Source organism: Salmo trutta, chromosome 34 (assembly GCF_901001165.1).
Source record: "Salmo trutta chromosome 34, fSalTru1.1, whole genome shotgun sequence".
Lineage (NCBI taxonomy): Eukaryota > Metazoa > Chordata > Actinopteri > Salmoniformes > Salmonidae > Salmo > Salmo trutta.
In genome coordinates, this window is record NC_042990.1 from 4215590 (window position 1) to 4228911 (window position 13322).

The window sequence follows — 13322 nt, forward strand, 5'->3', positions numbered from 1 at the left end:
TCAGCAGTTGTCACAAAGTGCTTATTTAGACACCCAGCCTAAAACCCCAAATAGCATGCAATGCAGATTTAGACGCACGGTGGCTAGGAAAAACTCCCTAGAAAAGCAGGAACCTAGGAAGAAACCTAGAGAGGAACCAGGCTCTGAGGGGTGGCTAGTCCTCTTCTGGCTGTGCCGGTGGAGATTATAAGCGTACATGACCATTAAGGCCAGATTGTTCTTCAAGTACTGTAGTTCAAACGTTCTTCATAGATGACCAGCAGGGTCAAATAATAATGTGGTTATAGAGGGTGAAACAGGTCAGCACCTCAGGAGTAAATGTCAGTTGGCTTTTCATAGCCGAACATTCAGAGGTCGAGAGGTAGAGAGAGAGGTGGGGAGAGAGAGAGAGAGGTGGGAGAGAGAGAGAGGTGGGGGAGAGGGAGAGAGAGCTGAGGGAGAGAGAGAGAGAGAGAGCAAAGATCGAAACTGAAGGTCCATGACAAAGTATCACGTCCGGAGATCACACATGCATCTTCATGTGATACATGATGTTTGGCTGTGATGTGCGAAGTGTTATCTAATGGCTTTGGTGATTGTTCTGTGTGAAGCCGTATTCTGCATTGCATCATGGAATGTGATGTGAAATCCCTGGGCCTATGGCTGTTGAAGCTACTCCACTGCACTGCTGCTGTGAGCAGGAGTGGGAGAGAAGCCATGCTTTTATTAGACTCTTCTTCTGTCACTCATTCTCCTGGCTCTCCATCTCAAAGGCTGCCAAATATTTTGAAGAGTGGTTAAAGAGGTGGCTTTGTGCATACACACCTAGACTCCAACTCTATTTACAGTGAAAAGGATTTGATCCCCTGCTGATTTTGTACGTTTGCCCACTGACAAAGAAATGATCGGTCTATAATTTTAATGGTAGGTTTATTTGAACAGTGAGAGACAGAGCAACAACAACAAAAATCCAGGAAAACGCATGTCAAAAATGTTATAAATTGATTTGCATTTTAATGAGGGAAATAAGTATTTGACCCCTCTGCAAAACATGACTTAGTACTTGGTGGCAAAACCCTTGTTGGCAATCACAGAGGTCAGACCTTTCTTGTAGTTGGCCACCAGGTTTGCACACATCTCAGGAGGGATTTTGTCCCACTCCTCTTTGCAGATCTTCTCCAAGTCATTAAGGTTTCGAGGCTGACGTTTGGCAACTCGGACCTTCAGCTCCTTCCACAGATTTTCTATGGGATTAAGGTCTGGAGACTGGCTAGGCCACTCCAGGACCTTAATGTGCTTCTTCTTGAGCCACTCCTTTGTTGCCTTGGCCGTGTGTTCTGGGTCATTGTCATGCTGGAATACTCATCCACAAACTATTTTCAGGGAAGGAGGTTCTCACCCAAGATTTGGCGGTACGTGGCCCCGTCCATCGTCCCTTTGATGCGGTGAAGTTGTCCTGTCCCCTTAGCAGAAAAACACCCCCAAAGCATAATGTTTCCACCTCCATGTTTGATGGTGGGGATGGTGTTCTTGGGTTCATAGGCAGCATTCCTCCTCCTCCAAACACGGCGAGTTGAGTTGATGCCAAAGAGCTCCATTTTGGTCTCATCTGACCACAACACTTTCACCCAGTTGTCCTCTGAATCATTCAGATGTTCATTGGCAAACTTCAGACGGGCATGTATATGTGCTTTCTTGAGCAGGGGGACCTTGCGGGCGCTGCAGGATTTCAGTCCTTCACGGCGTAGTGTGTTACCAATTGTTTTCTTGGTGACTATGGTCCCAGCTGCCTTGAGATCATTGACAAGATCCTTCCGTGTAGTTCTGGGCTGATTCCTCACCGTTCTCATGATCATTGCAACTCCACGAGGTGAGATCTTGCATGGAGCCCCAGGCCGAGGGAGATTGACAGTTCTTTTGTGTTTCTTCCATTTGCGAATAATCGCACCAACTGTTGTCACATTCTCACCAAGCTGCTTGACGATGGTCTTGTAGCCCATTCCAGCCTTGTGTAGGTCTACAATCTTGTCCCTGACATCCTTGGAGAGCTCTTGGTCTTGGCCATGGTGGAGAGTTTGGAATCTGATTGATTGATTGCTTCTGTGGACAGGTGTCTTTTATACAGGTAACAAGGTGAGATTAGGAGCACTCCCTTTAAGAGTGTGCTCCTAATCTCAGCTCGTTACCTGTATAAAAGACACCTGGTAGCCAGAAATCTTTCTGACTGAGAGGGGGTGAAATACTTATTTCCCTATTTAAAATGCAAATCAATTTATAAAATTTTTGACATGCGTTTTCATGGATATTTTTGTTGTTATTCTGTCTCTCACTGTTCAAATAAACCTACTATTAAAATTATAGACTGATCATTTCTTTGTCAGTGGGCAAACGTACAAAATCAGCAGGGGATCAAATACTTTTTCCCCTCACTGTATAGGTTTGTCTTATTCCAGAATACACCCATAATTGTGATCCACACAGTAGGGTTCTATGTTTTCCACTCTGTGATTAAAAGTAGTTCTCAGAATAGAGCATTTTTGAATTGCTAATTATGTTTGTTATTATGTAATATAAGGGGCATGCATCAAGATCTAAAGCATGGCAGATTGAGCTGCTGTGGAGTGTTGTGCTACTTGGGCCTCTAGTTCCTATGCAGGCTACAACATGTTACCAGAAGAATACGTTCAGGAAATGTAGTATTCTTATATTTTATAGAGTACATTTACAGTGCAAAGCCAGTGGCATGTCGTCAGTAAAGATTGAAAAAGGTAAGGGGCCTAAACAGCTACCCTGGGAAATTCCTGATTCTACCTTGATTATGTTTGAGAGGCTTCCATTAAAGAACACCCTATGTTTTCTGTTAGACAAGTAACTGTTTATCCACATTATAGCATGAGTGGCTTTGTTTGACCGAATGATGGAGGCCACTGTATTCTTGGGGACCTTCAATATTGCAGAAATGTTTTGGTTCCCTTCACCAGATCTGTGCCTTGACACAATCATGTCTCTGAGCACTACGGACAATTCCTTCGACTTCATGGCTTGGTTTTTACTCTGACATACACTCTCAACTGCTGGAGCTTATATATTCAACATACAGAAAACATCTCAGGGGGTTGATCTAGCTGCAGATAGCTAATTCTCCTCTATGTGTTTTTCCCTTGCTGCTAATAAGCCCTTATCAATCTAACTAAATTAATAGAGAACATCTGGTTATCTGACGTTCTATGCAGCAACTATTGTATTAGAGACAAGCTCTGGTTATTTTATTTATTTTACAAGACAAGTTGTTAAGAACAAATTCTTATTTACAGTGGTAGCCTAGGAACAGTGGGTTAACTGCCTTGTTCAGGGGCAGAACAACAGATTTTTACCTTGTCAGCTCAGGGATTTGATCTAGCAACCTCTCGGTTGCTGACCCAACGCTCTAACCACAAGGCTATCTGCCGCCCCAAGTCCTGCCAACTCAAAAACTGCACAATAAATGTGTAACCAAGGGGGAACTAGTGCATTTCTCTGAGAAAAGCTGCTTCAGTGCTACCAATCATCCAAAACACTTGTAAAACAATTTGCATTTATTTGATCAAATAGACTTTGAAAGGGTAGACATGCAGAAATTCCTCTTGTCAAAAGTCTTGCTGTTACAAAAGTAGTTCTTCATGCAGCGTAACAGGTTACAGGTTCTTCTTGGTGAAGCGCCTGAATGGCTTCATCATTGCTGAAAAGACCCTGACAATCAAGGATTGTTTTTTGATAGGCTGAGATATCTCCAACTGGAGATTCAGCACCATGAGCCTCAATGTGTGGAGCTAGAAACACAAGAGAAATGGATGGGGAGAGAGATAGAGAGAGAGAGAAATACAGTATAATAACTTTGATAAATAACAGTGCAATGAGTTTGGTAGGCATAGTCTATGTTTCTAGCACACACCTAAACAAAACTACAAGCTATAGCAGAGCTCTAAAACATCCTTACCTATGCAATGTCCATCAGTAGAAGGAATCTCATTCTGTTCCTGGACTGAATGGCATTCCTTTTTGTTTCTTCTCTTGGAACGCTAACAGGAGAAAGGTAAAGAGAATGGTACAGAGAATGAATAAATAAATAAATGGAACACTTCTGAATCCAAGGCATCAATTTAGTGATGAATAAAAACATATTTATCTCATATATTTGTCTTATCATAGCCACATCAATAACATCAGCACCTAACTGGAACAAAAAACAAATGCTAACTCCCTGCTATACCTTGAAGTTGATCCTGAGTTTGGTCATTGAAAAGCAAAGGAAGCTCCTTCTTGCTTTCTGCTCAGCCCCCCTCTCTGTCTCAGCCTGGTCTGCTGGGTTTGTTGCAGCAGAAGCTGGTCTTGACGCCTCCTTGCGTCCCTGTACCAGCTGCTGGGTCAAGGACTTTACCAGGACTCTGTCAAATGCAGGGTCCTGGGAGGAAATAGCTGCTTGCAGGGTGTTATAAGAGCCAAACTCCTCCATCAAGTTTTTATGTACACCTCTGAACACCCTGTGGATGTGCAGGTTCTGGGAATATTCCTGTGTCCTGGAGAATCTGGATGCAGCACAGAACTCAGACAGGACTTGTCTGATGAGTTGCTGAGATGTTTCTGTCATGTCTGGTGCCTGTTGGAAGGGTCCATCTAGGGCTGAGGGTCTGATCTTCGATAGCAACCTTATCACCAGTACGGTGACCAAACAGATGACATCATCTTTGCTGGAGTCCATCAAGTACTGCAGTGGGAATGCAGTGGCACTGCTGATGTCTGGGCTGATTAAGAGCTCCCTCAGATGGCCAGAGCTGCTGGGGATGCTCACCTCCTTCTCTTCAATGTCAATCCCATCTCCCTTTGGTACCAAAGAGGTTCCCTTGCTGGTGAAAGATGGAGTAGTGGAGGATCGAAAAGAGGCTTTAGCACTCGGTGGTCGGCTGCTGTCAGTCATTGGACTGTTACGATGCAGGGGTTCATCTGTGTGTGCCATCATCTTTGTCCTTAGGTCACTTGTAGAAATCTCTGGCATTTTAGAGTCCCTGGTGTCGATGCAGGAGCTCCTGACGATGGGGCAGGTCAGATCAAAAGGCACTTCGTCAGGGATGGGAGTGCCAGGGAGGTTGATCTCTAACTCACACTCTGACCTAGGACCCTTTGAAGAGCTAGACAAGGAACTACGACCCTTCAAAGAAGTGGACAAAGATGAACAGGTTCTAGGGATGTCTTGGCAGACTTGTTCACTGTCATCCTCACTTTTCTCAACCTCCTTCAGCATAGTTCCTACCATATCGTTGATCTGAAGGAGCTCCCTGGAATCCTTAATTCGCCCTAAGTTTGAGATTTCACTCTGGATAGCAACCAGGATTTCCCCAAGGGTCTCTTTGGAAGAAGCATTTTCTGTCCTTTCGGATCCGGATGGCTTCAGCCCTGTGAAGAAATCCTTAAGTATGTTCTTCATATTGACGCAGATGGTCTTAGCTGTTGACCAAAGCTTCTCTTCTGATATTTGAACACTCAATTCAGTATCATCCAGTTGGGAGCCCCCGTGGGAGCACTGCAAAACTCTCCCACTTCTTTCCAGGAGCACAGTGTCAGTGGACTCATTTTTCTGGAAAATAGTCGCCATTCCTTTGACAAAGGTTTCCACTAATCCAGGGGCTGTATTCTGAGAGGACATGGAGGCAATCTCTGATGGCGAGCTAGATGATAAGCCAGCCTGCAGACTTTTCTGAAGACCAGTATGGCTGATCTGTGTGATAAAGGAATGACTGGATCTCATCAGCACTTTACTCACTGCCTCTTCTGCCTGAGTCTGAAAGTCATGGCTAGAGAGCTTCTTAATGCTCTGAATCAGACTAGTAGAGGACTGTGTGATTCTGATACTCTCTTCTGAGCTCAGTTGAGAACATTGAGTACTCACACTCAAGTCTTCATTGGGTGAGGGTGACTGGGAAATAGTATAGTCATCAAGCTTTGATAGGACACCATCAACAAGCCAACAAGCATCTAGGGACTCATCAGATGAACTGACAACGGCCAAGCATTTACTCTCCACTTTTGATAACTCTGACTTGTAGATGGAAAAAACACTGCTAAGAACTTCTTGAGTGCTGTTATCCAGATTGGAGAGACAGAGAGCTGGTATTGGTTGGCTCTCACTGGGAACTCTACTAAGTTTGGTGCTGGGTAACTGGACCTCAACAGTTGAAACAGTTGCCTTTTCCAGGGTGTCTGAAGACTCCTGAAGAGAAGCATCCTTAGCCACACCTTCTTCTCGAGCGGATAGAGTTAAAAGGTCCCTCAGCTTTGCTCGTATAAGGCCATAGAGTGTGCGGGCTGGAGAGAAGGTTATCTTCTGTGAAAACCCTGTTTTGTGGTCATTTACAGGAACTGGCCAATCAACTGCTTCACATTTGCCTTCAAATGATGCTATCGTCTCCATGCCTCCCACAAATGCCTTAACAATCACTGTGGCAGTGGAGCTTACAGATGTCAGGGCTGTGCAGCTGGTATTCAGGGGAGCTTCAGTAAGGCTAGGAGCAGCACTAGAAGGCCTAGAGGAAGGAGCCACGCCAGAAGAGCTGCTGACTTTCCTTGTAAGGATGGTGCTCACCGCCTTGAGGGCTTTAGACTGAAAGTCGGGGCTAGAGAGGGTCTGAAGCTTTCTGGACACCACACTGCTAGAGGATCCAGTCTCTTTGAGAAAGTGAGTGGTCCCTTCTTTCCCAGATGGACACTCAACATCAAGGTCACATTGAAGATTGGTCAGAAATTTAGACCCCAAGATTGTCATCTTCTTGGCCAGATCCAATAGGATGTTGTAGTCCTGTGCCATTTTGTCCATTGTGCCGACAATGGCATTCAGCACATCATCGGTCACAGGGTCCATGAGGGGCTCGATAAACCCTACCCACTCTGGCTCAGACGTTTGGCTCTGTAGCTCGGCCAGGATCTGCACCGAGGCTACCCGAATGACCTCCTTGCCTGCTGCTATGTCCTGACTGTCCATAGGGGGGCAACTCCCCGAGCTGGCCTGAATGGCCACTAAGAGGCCAGAGTTAAGCTGGTGTACTACCTCTCCCGCGATAGCATAGCTCAACTCGGAAGAGCTGGAGGAGGTGGGGTTGGAGTGACCCTCAACCAGGGATATCAGGAGGCTCTCTTCCGTTACCCCAAAGAGAGCTTTCAGAGGCTCCTCCATGAGGGGAGCCTCTCTAGTTGCTGGCAAACTCTGCAATGAGGTCTGGGAACTTGAAGATAAACACACAATCACCACTTATGCCATGCAAATGTGACCAGCCAGCTGGTATCTAATCTGGGTCATTAGTGAGCTTGAAAATCAAATGAGAGCAATGATGGTTTACTTCTCATACCACCGTAGTTCTAGAAGCCTAAAGCCAACTGACACGAGTTTTGCCAGATTTTGTTGTTTGTACGACATCAGAATATGATTAATTCTGAAAGGCATGTACCTACCTGATCTATGTATTCATAGATTACTTTACATTTACATTAGATTTAAGTCATTTAGCAGACGCTCTTATCCAGAGCGACTTACAAATTGGAGGAAAGGGGGATACCTAGTCAGTTGTAAAGGGAAAGGGGGATACCTAGTCAGTTGTAAAGGGGGATACCTAGTCAGTTGTAAAGGGGGATACCTAGTCAGTTGTACAGGGAAAGGGGGATACCTAGTCAGTTGTACAGGGAAAGGGGGATACCTAGTCAGTTGTATAAGAAAGGGGGATACCTAGTCAGCTGTAAAGGGAAAGGGGGATACCTAGTCAGTTGTACATTTACATTTAAGTCATTTAGCATTTATTTTACTTTATGGCTAACCCAGTTAAAAATTACTTTCACCTGGACCCACCCCTCAGGGGCAACATTTCTGACCAGAACTTCAAACTACAAGGTATGAATTCCAAGTTAATAATTTATGATAAGTATGGGTCAGGTCTTGCAATTATTAAGTTGAAATATTGCTGTGAACATACCTCTTAGGCGACCAGCATGGTGATGAGGTTCTGCGAGTGCATTTTTGGCGGCACCCTGCACTGCCATTCCTCCTCCTCTCCTTAGTCCAGTAGTTCATCTCACTGATCAGCAGCCTTTTCTCTCGCTCATCCAGACTGCCTAAGGAATCCTCAGACCCTGTCAGAGAGCACTGGGATTCTGGGGAGGCTGCCCCACTCCTCAGGCCCACACCCATGATACGAGCTAGCGCTGGTAGGAGAATGCGGAGGGCTGTCTGGGTCATGACCTTAACAATCTTCAGACACAGCATGGAGAGCTGCTCGAATGTGAGCTATGGCCAACAGAGTAATGTTTTTGTCAATCAAGCAATTCCATGACACCATTCCCTATATAGCGCACTACTTTTGACCAGAACCTTATGTGGAGAGACTTACGTTATTTTCATGCCATGCTGAATCACTCTCCATTGGCTAGAGAAAAGAAAAGAAAGGAAACATATTTTAGCTGCACACTGGTGTTGAGTTAGTGGAGTCACTAGATGTGTATTTAATTAAGCTATTAGCAAGTACATGAGCCATTTTGTTCTTGATTTACAGGAAGAGTTAGGGGTGTGGTTACGGTGATGTTAGGGTTAGGTGTAGTGTTTGAAATCGCATTTGTGGTTAGAAGGTGCACTATGACTATAAATTCTGAGTTGTTGTATGTGAGGTTGGAGAAAGACATGGGACTTGCTCATCAGTTAGACTCCTCAGGAAGGAGAGGAGGATTGGGGCACAGCATGTCCCAAGGTATTTGAATAACGCGCCACGGGATTCAACTGGCTGTTGAGTAGGTGGGACGATTTCGTCCCGCCGACCCTAGAGAGGTTAATATTGTGAGAGTCATATTCGAGCCTGGTGAGAGGGTTACATGAATATGAACGTCCTTGAATTATGCCAAAGCATTGTTGAATACTCGATTCCGATTGGCTGAAGCAAGGGCATTCCTCAAAGATGTCATACACACATGATGTCACAATTAGGCCTAAGTCTAATGTCTATATGAATTGTCAATGTCATTAGAAAGATAAATATGATAATATCGATTCAGAAGTGTTCCATTTATTTATTTATTCATTCTCTGTACCATTCTCTTTACCTTTCTCCTGTTAGCGTTCCAAGAGAGGAAACAAAAAGGACTGCCATTCAGTCCAGGAACAGAATGAGATTCCTTCTACTGATGGACATTGCATAGGTAAGGATGTTTTAGAGCTCTGCTATAGCTTGTAGTTTTGTTTAGGTGTGTGCTAGAAACATAGAGTATGCCTACCAAACTCATTGCACTGTTATTTATCAAAGTTATTATTCTGTATTTCTCTCTCTCTATCTCTCTCCCCATCCATTTCTCTTGTGTTTCTAGCTCCACACATTGAGGCTCATGGTGCTGAATCTCCAGTTGGAGAGGTTTCTCCCTCCATATCTCAGCCTATCAAAAAACAATCCTTGATTGTCAGGGTCTTTTCAGCAATGATGAAGCCATTCAGGCGCTTCACCAAGAAGAACCTGTAACCTGTTACGCTGCATGAAGAACTACTTTTGTAACAGCAAGACTTTTGACAAGAGGAATTTCTGCATGTCTACCCTTTCAAAGTCTATTTGATCAAATAAATGCAAATTATTTTACAAGAGTTTCAAGTGTTTTGGATGATTGGTAGCGCCGAAGCAGCTTTTCTCAGAGAAATGCACTAGTTCCCCCTTGGTTACACATTTATTGTGCAGTTTTTGAGTTGGCAGGACTTGGGGCGGCAGATAGCCTTGTGGTTAGAGTGTTGGGTCAGCAACCGAGAGGTTGCTAGATCAAATCCCTGAGCTGACAAAGTAAAAATCTGTTGTTCTGCCCCTGAACAAGGCAGTTAACCCACTGTTCCTAGGCTACCACTGTAAATAAGAATTTGTTCTTAACAACTTGTCTTGTAAAATAAATCAAATAACCAGAGCTTGTCTCTAATACAATAGTTGCTGCATAGACTGTCAGATAACCAGATGTTCTCTATTAATTTAGTTAGATTGATAAGAGCTTATTAGCAGCAAGGGGAAAACACATAGAGGAGAATTAGCTATCTGCAGCTAGATCAACCCTCTGAGATGTTTTGTGTATGTTGAATATATAAGCTCCAGCAGTTGAGAGTGTATGTCAGAGCAAAAACCAAGCCATGAAGTCGAAGGAATTGTCCGTAGTGCTCAGAGACATGATTGTGTCAAGGCACAGATCTGGTGAAGGGTACCAAAACATTTCTGCAATATTGAAGGTCCCCAAGAACACAGTGGCCTCCATCATTCTTAAACGGAAAAAGTTTGGAACCACCAAGACTCTTCCTAGAGCTGGCCGCCAGGCCAAACTGAGCAATTGGGGGAGAAGGGCTTTGGTCTGAGAGGTGACCAAGAACCTGATGGTCACTCTGAGCTCCGGACTTCCTCTGTGGAGGTGTGAGAACCTTCCAGAAGGACAACCATCTCTACAGCACTCCAACAATCAGGCCTTTATGGTAGAGCGGTCAAACAAAGCCACTCATGCTATAATGTGGATAAACAGTTACTTGTCTAACAGAAAACAGAGTGTGTTCTTTAATGGAAGCCTCTCAAACATAATCAAGGTAGAATCAGGAATTTCCCAGGGTAGCTGTTTAGGCCCCTTACCTTTTTCAATCTTTACTGACGACATGCCACTGGCTTTGCACTGTAAATGTACTCTATAAAATATAAGAATACTACATTTCCTGAACGTATTCTTCTGGTAACATGTTGTAGCCTGCATAGGAACTAGAGGCCCAAGTAGCACAACACTCCACAGCAGCTCAATCTGCCATGCTTTAGATCTTGATGCCTGCCCCTTACATTACATAATAACAAACATAATTAGCAATTGAAAAATGCTCTATTCTGAGAACTACTTTTAATCACAGAGTGGAAAACATAGAACCCTACTGTGTGGATCACAATTATGGGTGTATTCTGGAATAAGACAAACCTATACAGTGAGGGGAAAAAGTATTTGATCCCCTGCTGATTTTGTACGTTTGCCCACTGACAAAGAAATGATCAGTCTATAATTTTAATTTTTGAACAGTGAGAGACAGAATAACAACAAAAATATCCAGAAAAACGCATTTCAAAAATGTTATAAATTGATTTGCATTTTAAATAGGGAAATAAGTATTTCACCCCCTCTCAGTCAGAAAGATTTCTGGCTACCAGGTGTCTTTTATACAGGTAACGAGCTGAGATTAGGAGCACACTCTTAAAGGGAGTGCTCCTAATCTCACCTTGTTACCTGTATAAAAGACACCTGTCCACAGAAGCAATCAATCAATCAGATTCCAAACTCTCCACCATGGCCAAGACCAAAGAGCTCTCCAAGGATGTCAGGGACAAGATTGTAGACCTACACAAGGCTGGAATGGGCTACAAGACCATCGTCAAGCAGCTTGGTGAGAATGTGACAACAGTTGGTGCGATTATTCGCAAATGGAAGAAACACAAAAGAACTGTCAATCTCCCTCGGCTTGGGGCTCCATGCAAGGTCTCACCTCGTGGTGTTGCAATGATCATGAGAACGGTGAGGAATCAGCCCAGAACTACACGGGAGGATCTTGTCAATGATCTCAAGGCAGCTGGGACCATAGTCACCAAGAAAACAATTGGTAACACACTACGCCGTGAAGGACTGAAATCCTGCAGCGCCCGCAAGGTCCCCCTGCTCAAGAAAGCACATATACATGCCCGTCTGAAGTTTGCCAATGAAGATCTGAATGATTCAGAGGACAACTGTGTGAAAGTGTTGTGGTCAGATGAGACCAAAATGGAGCTTTTTGGCATCAACTCAACTCGCCGTGTTTGGAGGAGGAGGAATGCTGCCTATGACCCCAAGAACACCATCCCCACCATCAAACATGGAGGTGGAAACATTATGCTTTGGGGGTGTTTTTCTGCTAAGGGGACAGGACAACTTCACCGCATCAAAGGGACGATGGACGGGGCCACGTACCGCCAAATCTTGGGTGAGAACCTCCTTCCCTGAAAATAGGTCGTGGATGGGTATTCCAGCATGACAATGACCCAAAACACACGGCCAAGGCAACAAAGGAGTGGCTCAAGAAGAAGCACATTAAGGTCCTGGAGTGGCCTAGCCAGTCTCCAGACCTTAATCCCATAGAAAATCTGTGGAAGGAGCTGAAGGTTCGAGTTGCCAAACGTCAGCCTCGAAACCTTAATGACTTGGAGAAGATCTGCAAAGAGGAGTGGGACAAAATCCCTCCTGAGATGTGTGCAAACCTGGTGGCCAACTACAAGAAAGGTCTGACCTCTGTGATTGCCAACAAGGGTTTTGCCACCAAGTACTAAGTCATGTTTTGCAGAGGGGTCAAATACTTATTTCCCTCATTAAAATGCAAATCAATTTATTACATTTTTGACATGCGTTTTCCCGGATTTTTGTTGTTGTTATTCTGTCTCTCACTGTTCAAATAAACCTACCATTAAAATTATAGACATCATTTCTTTGTCAGTGGGCAAACGTACAAAATCAGCAGGGGATCAAATCCTTTTCACTGTAAATAGAGTTGGAGTCTAAGTGTGTGTGCACACAGCCACCTCTTTAACCACTCTTCAAAATATTTGGCAGCCTTTGAGTTGGAGAGGCAGGAGAATGAGTGACAGAAGAAGAGTCTAATAAAAGCATGGCTTCTCTCCCACTCCTGCTCACAGCAGCAGTGCAGTGGAGTAGCTTCAACAGCCATAGGCCCAGGGATTTCACATCACATTCCATGATGCAATGCAGAATACGGCTTCACACAGAACAATCACCAAACCCATTAGATAACACTTTGCACATCACAGCCAAACATCATGTATCACATGAAGAGGCATGTGTGTTCTCCGGACGTGATACTTTGTCATGGACCTTCAGTTTCGATCCTCTCTCTCTCTACCTCTCTACCTCTCTACCTCTGAATGTTCAGCTATGAAAAGCCAACTGACATTTACTCCTGAGGTGCTGACCTGTTTTACCCTGTATAACCACATTATTATTTGACCCTGCTGGTCATCTATGAAGAATGTTTGAACTACAGTACTTCAAATCAAATTTATTTATATAGCCCTTCGTATATCAGCTGAAATCTCAAAGTGCTGTACAGAAACCCAGCCTAAAACCCCAAACAGCAAGCAATGCATGTGAAAGAGGCACGGTGGCTAGGAAAAACTCCCTAGGAAAAACTCCCGAGAAAGGCCAAAAACCTAGGAAGAAACCTAGAGAGGAACCAGGCTATGAGGGGTGGCCAGTCCTCTTCTGGCTGTGCCGGGTGGATATTATAACAGAACATGGTCAAGATG

General features: G+C 44.3%; 1 protein-coding gene and 1 long non-coding RNA gene across 2 annotated transcripts; one reads left to right on the forward strand and one right to left on the reverse strand.

Annotated features, from left to right (window-relative positions):
- Positions 1-3636: 3636 nt before the first annotated feature.
- LOC115173134 (uncharacterized) lies at positions 3637-8247 on the reverse strand. Its single transcript, XM_029731069.1, has 5 exons — positions 7974-8247; positions 6400-7232; positions 4229-5871; positions 3956-4037; positions 3637-3788 (listed from the first exon to the last, which is right to left on the reverse strand). Exons 1-5 carry the CDS (start codon positions 8234-8236, stop codon positions 3637-3639), a joined length of 2973 nt encoding a protein of 990 aa, XP_029586929.1. The 5' UTR covers positions 8237-8247.
- An 802-nt stretch (positions 8248-9049) lies between these two features.
- LOC115173360 (uncharacterized) lies at positions 9050-9619 on the forward strand. The gene is made up of 2 exons (XR_003871593.1): positions 9050-9186; positions 9352-9619. It is a non-coding gene; the product is annotated as an uncharacterized LOC115173360 (long non-coding RNA).
- Positions 9620-13322: the final 3703 nt, after the last annotated feature.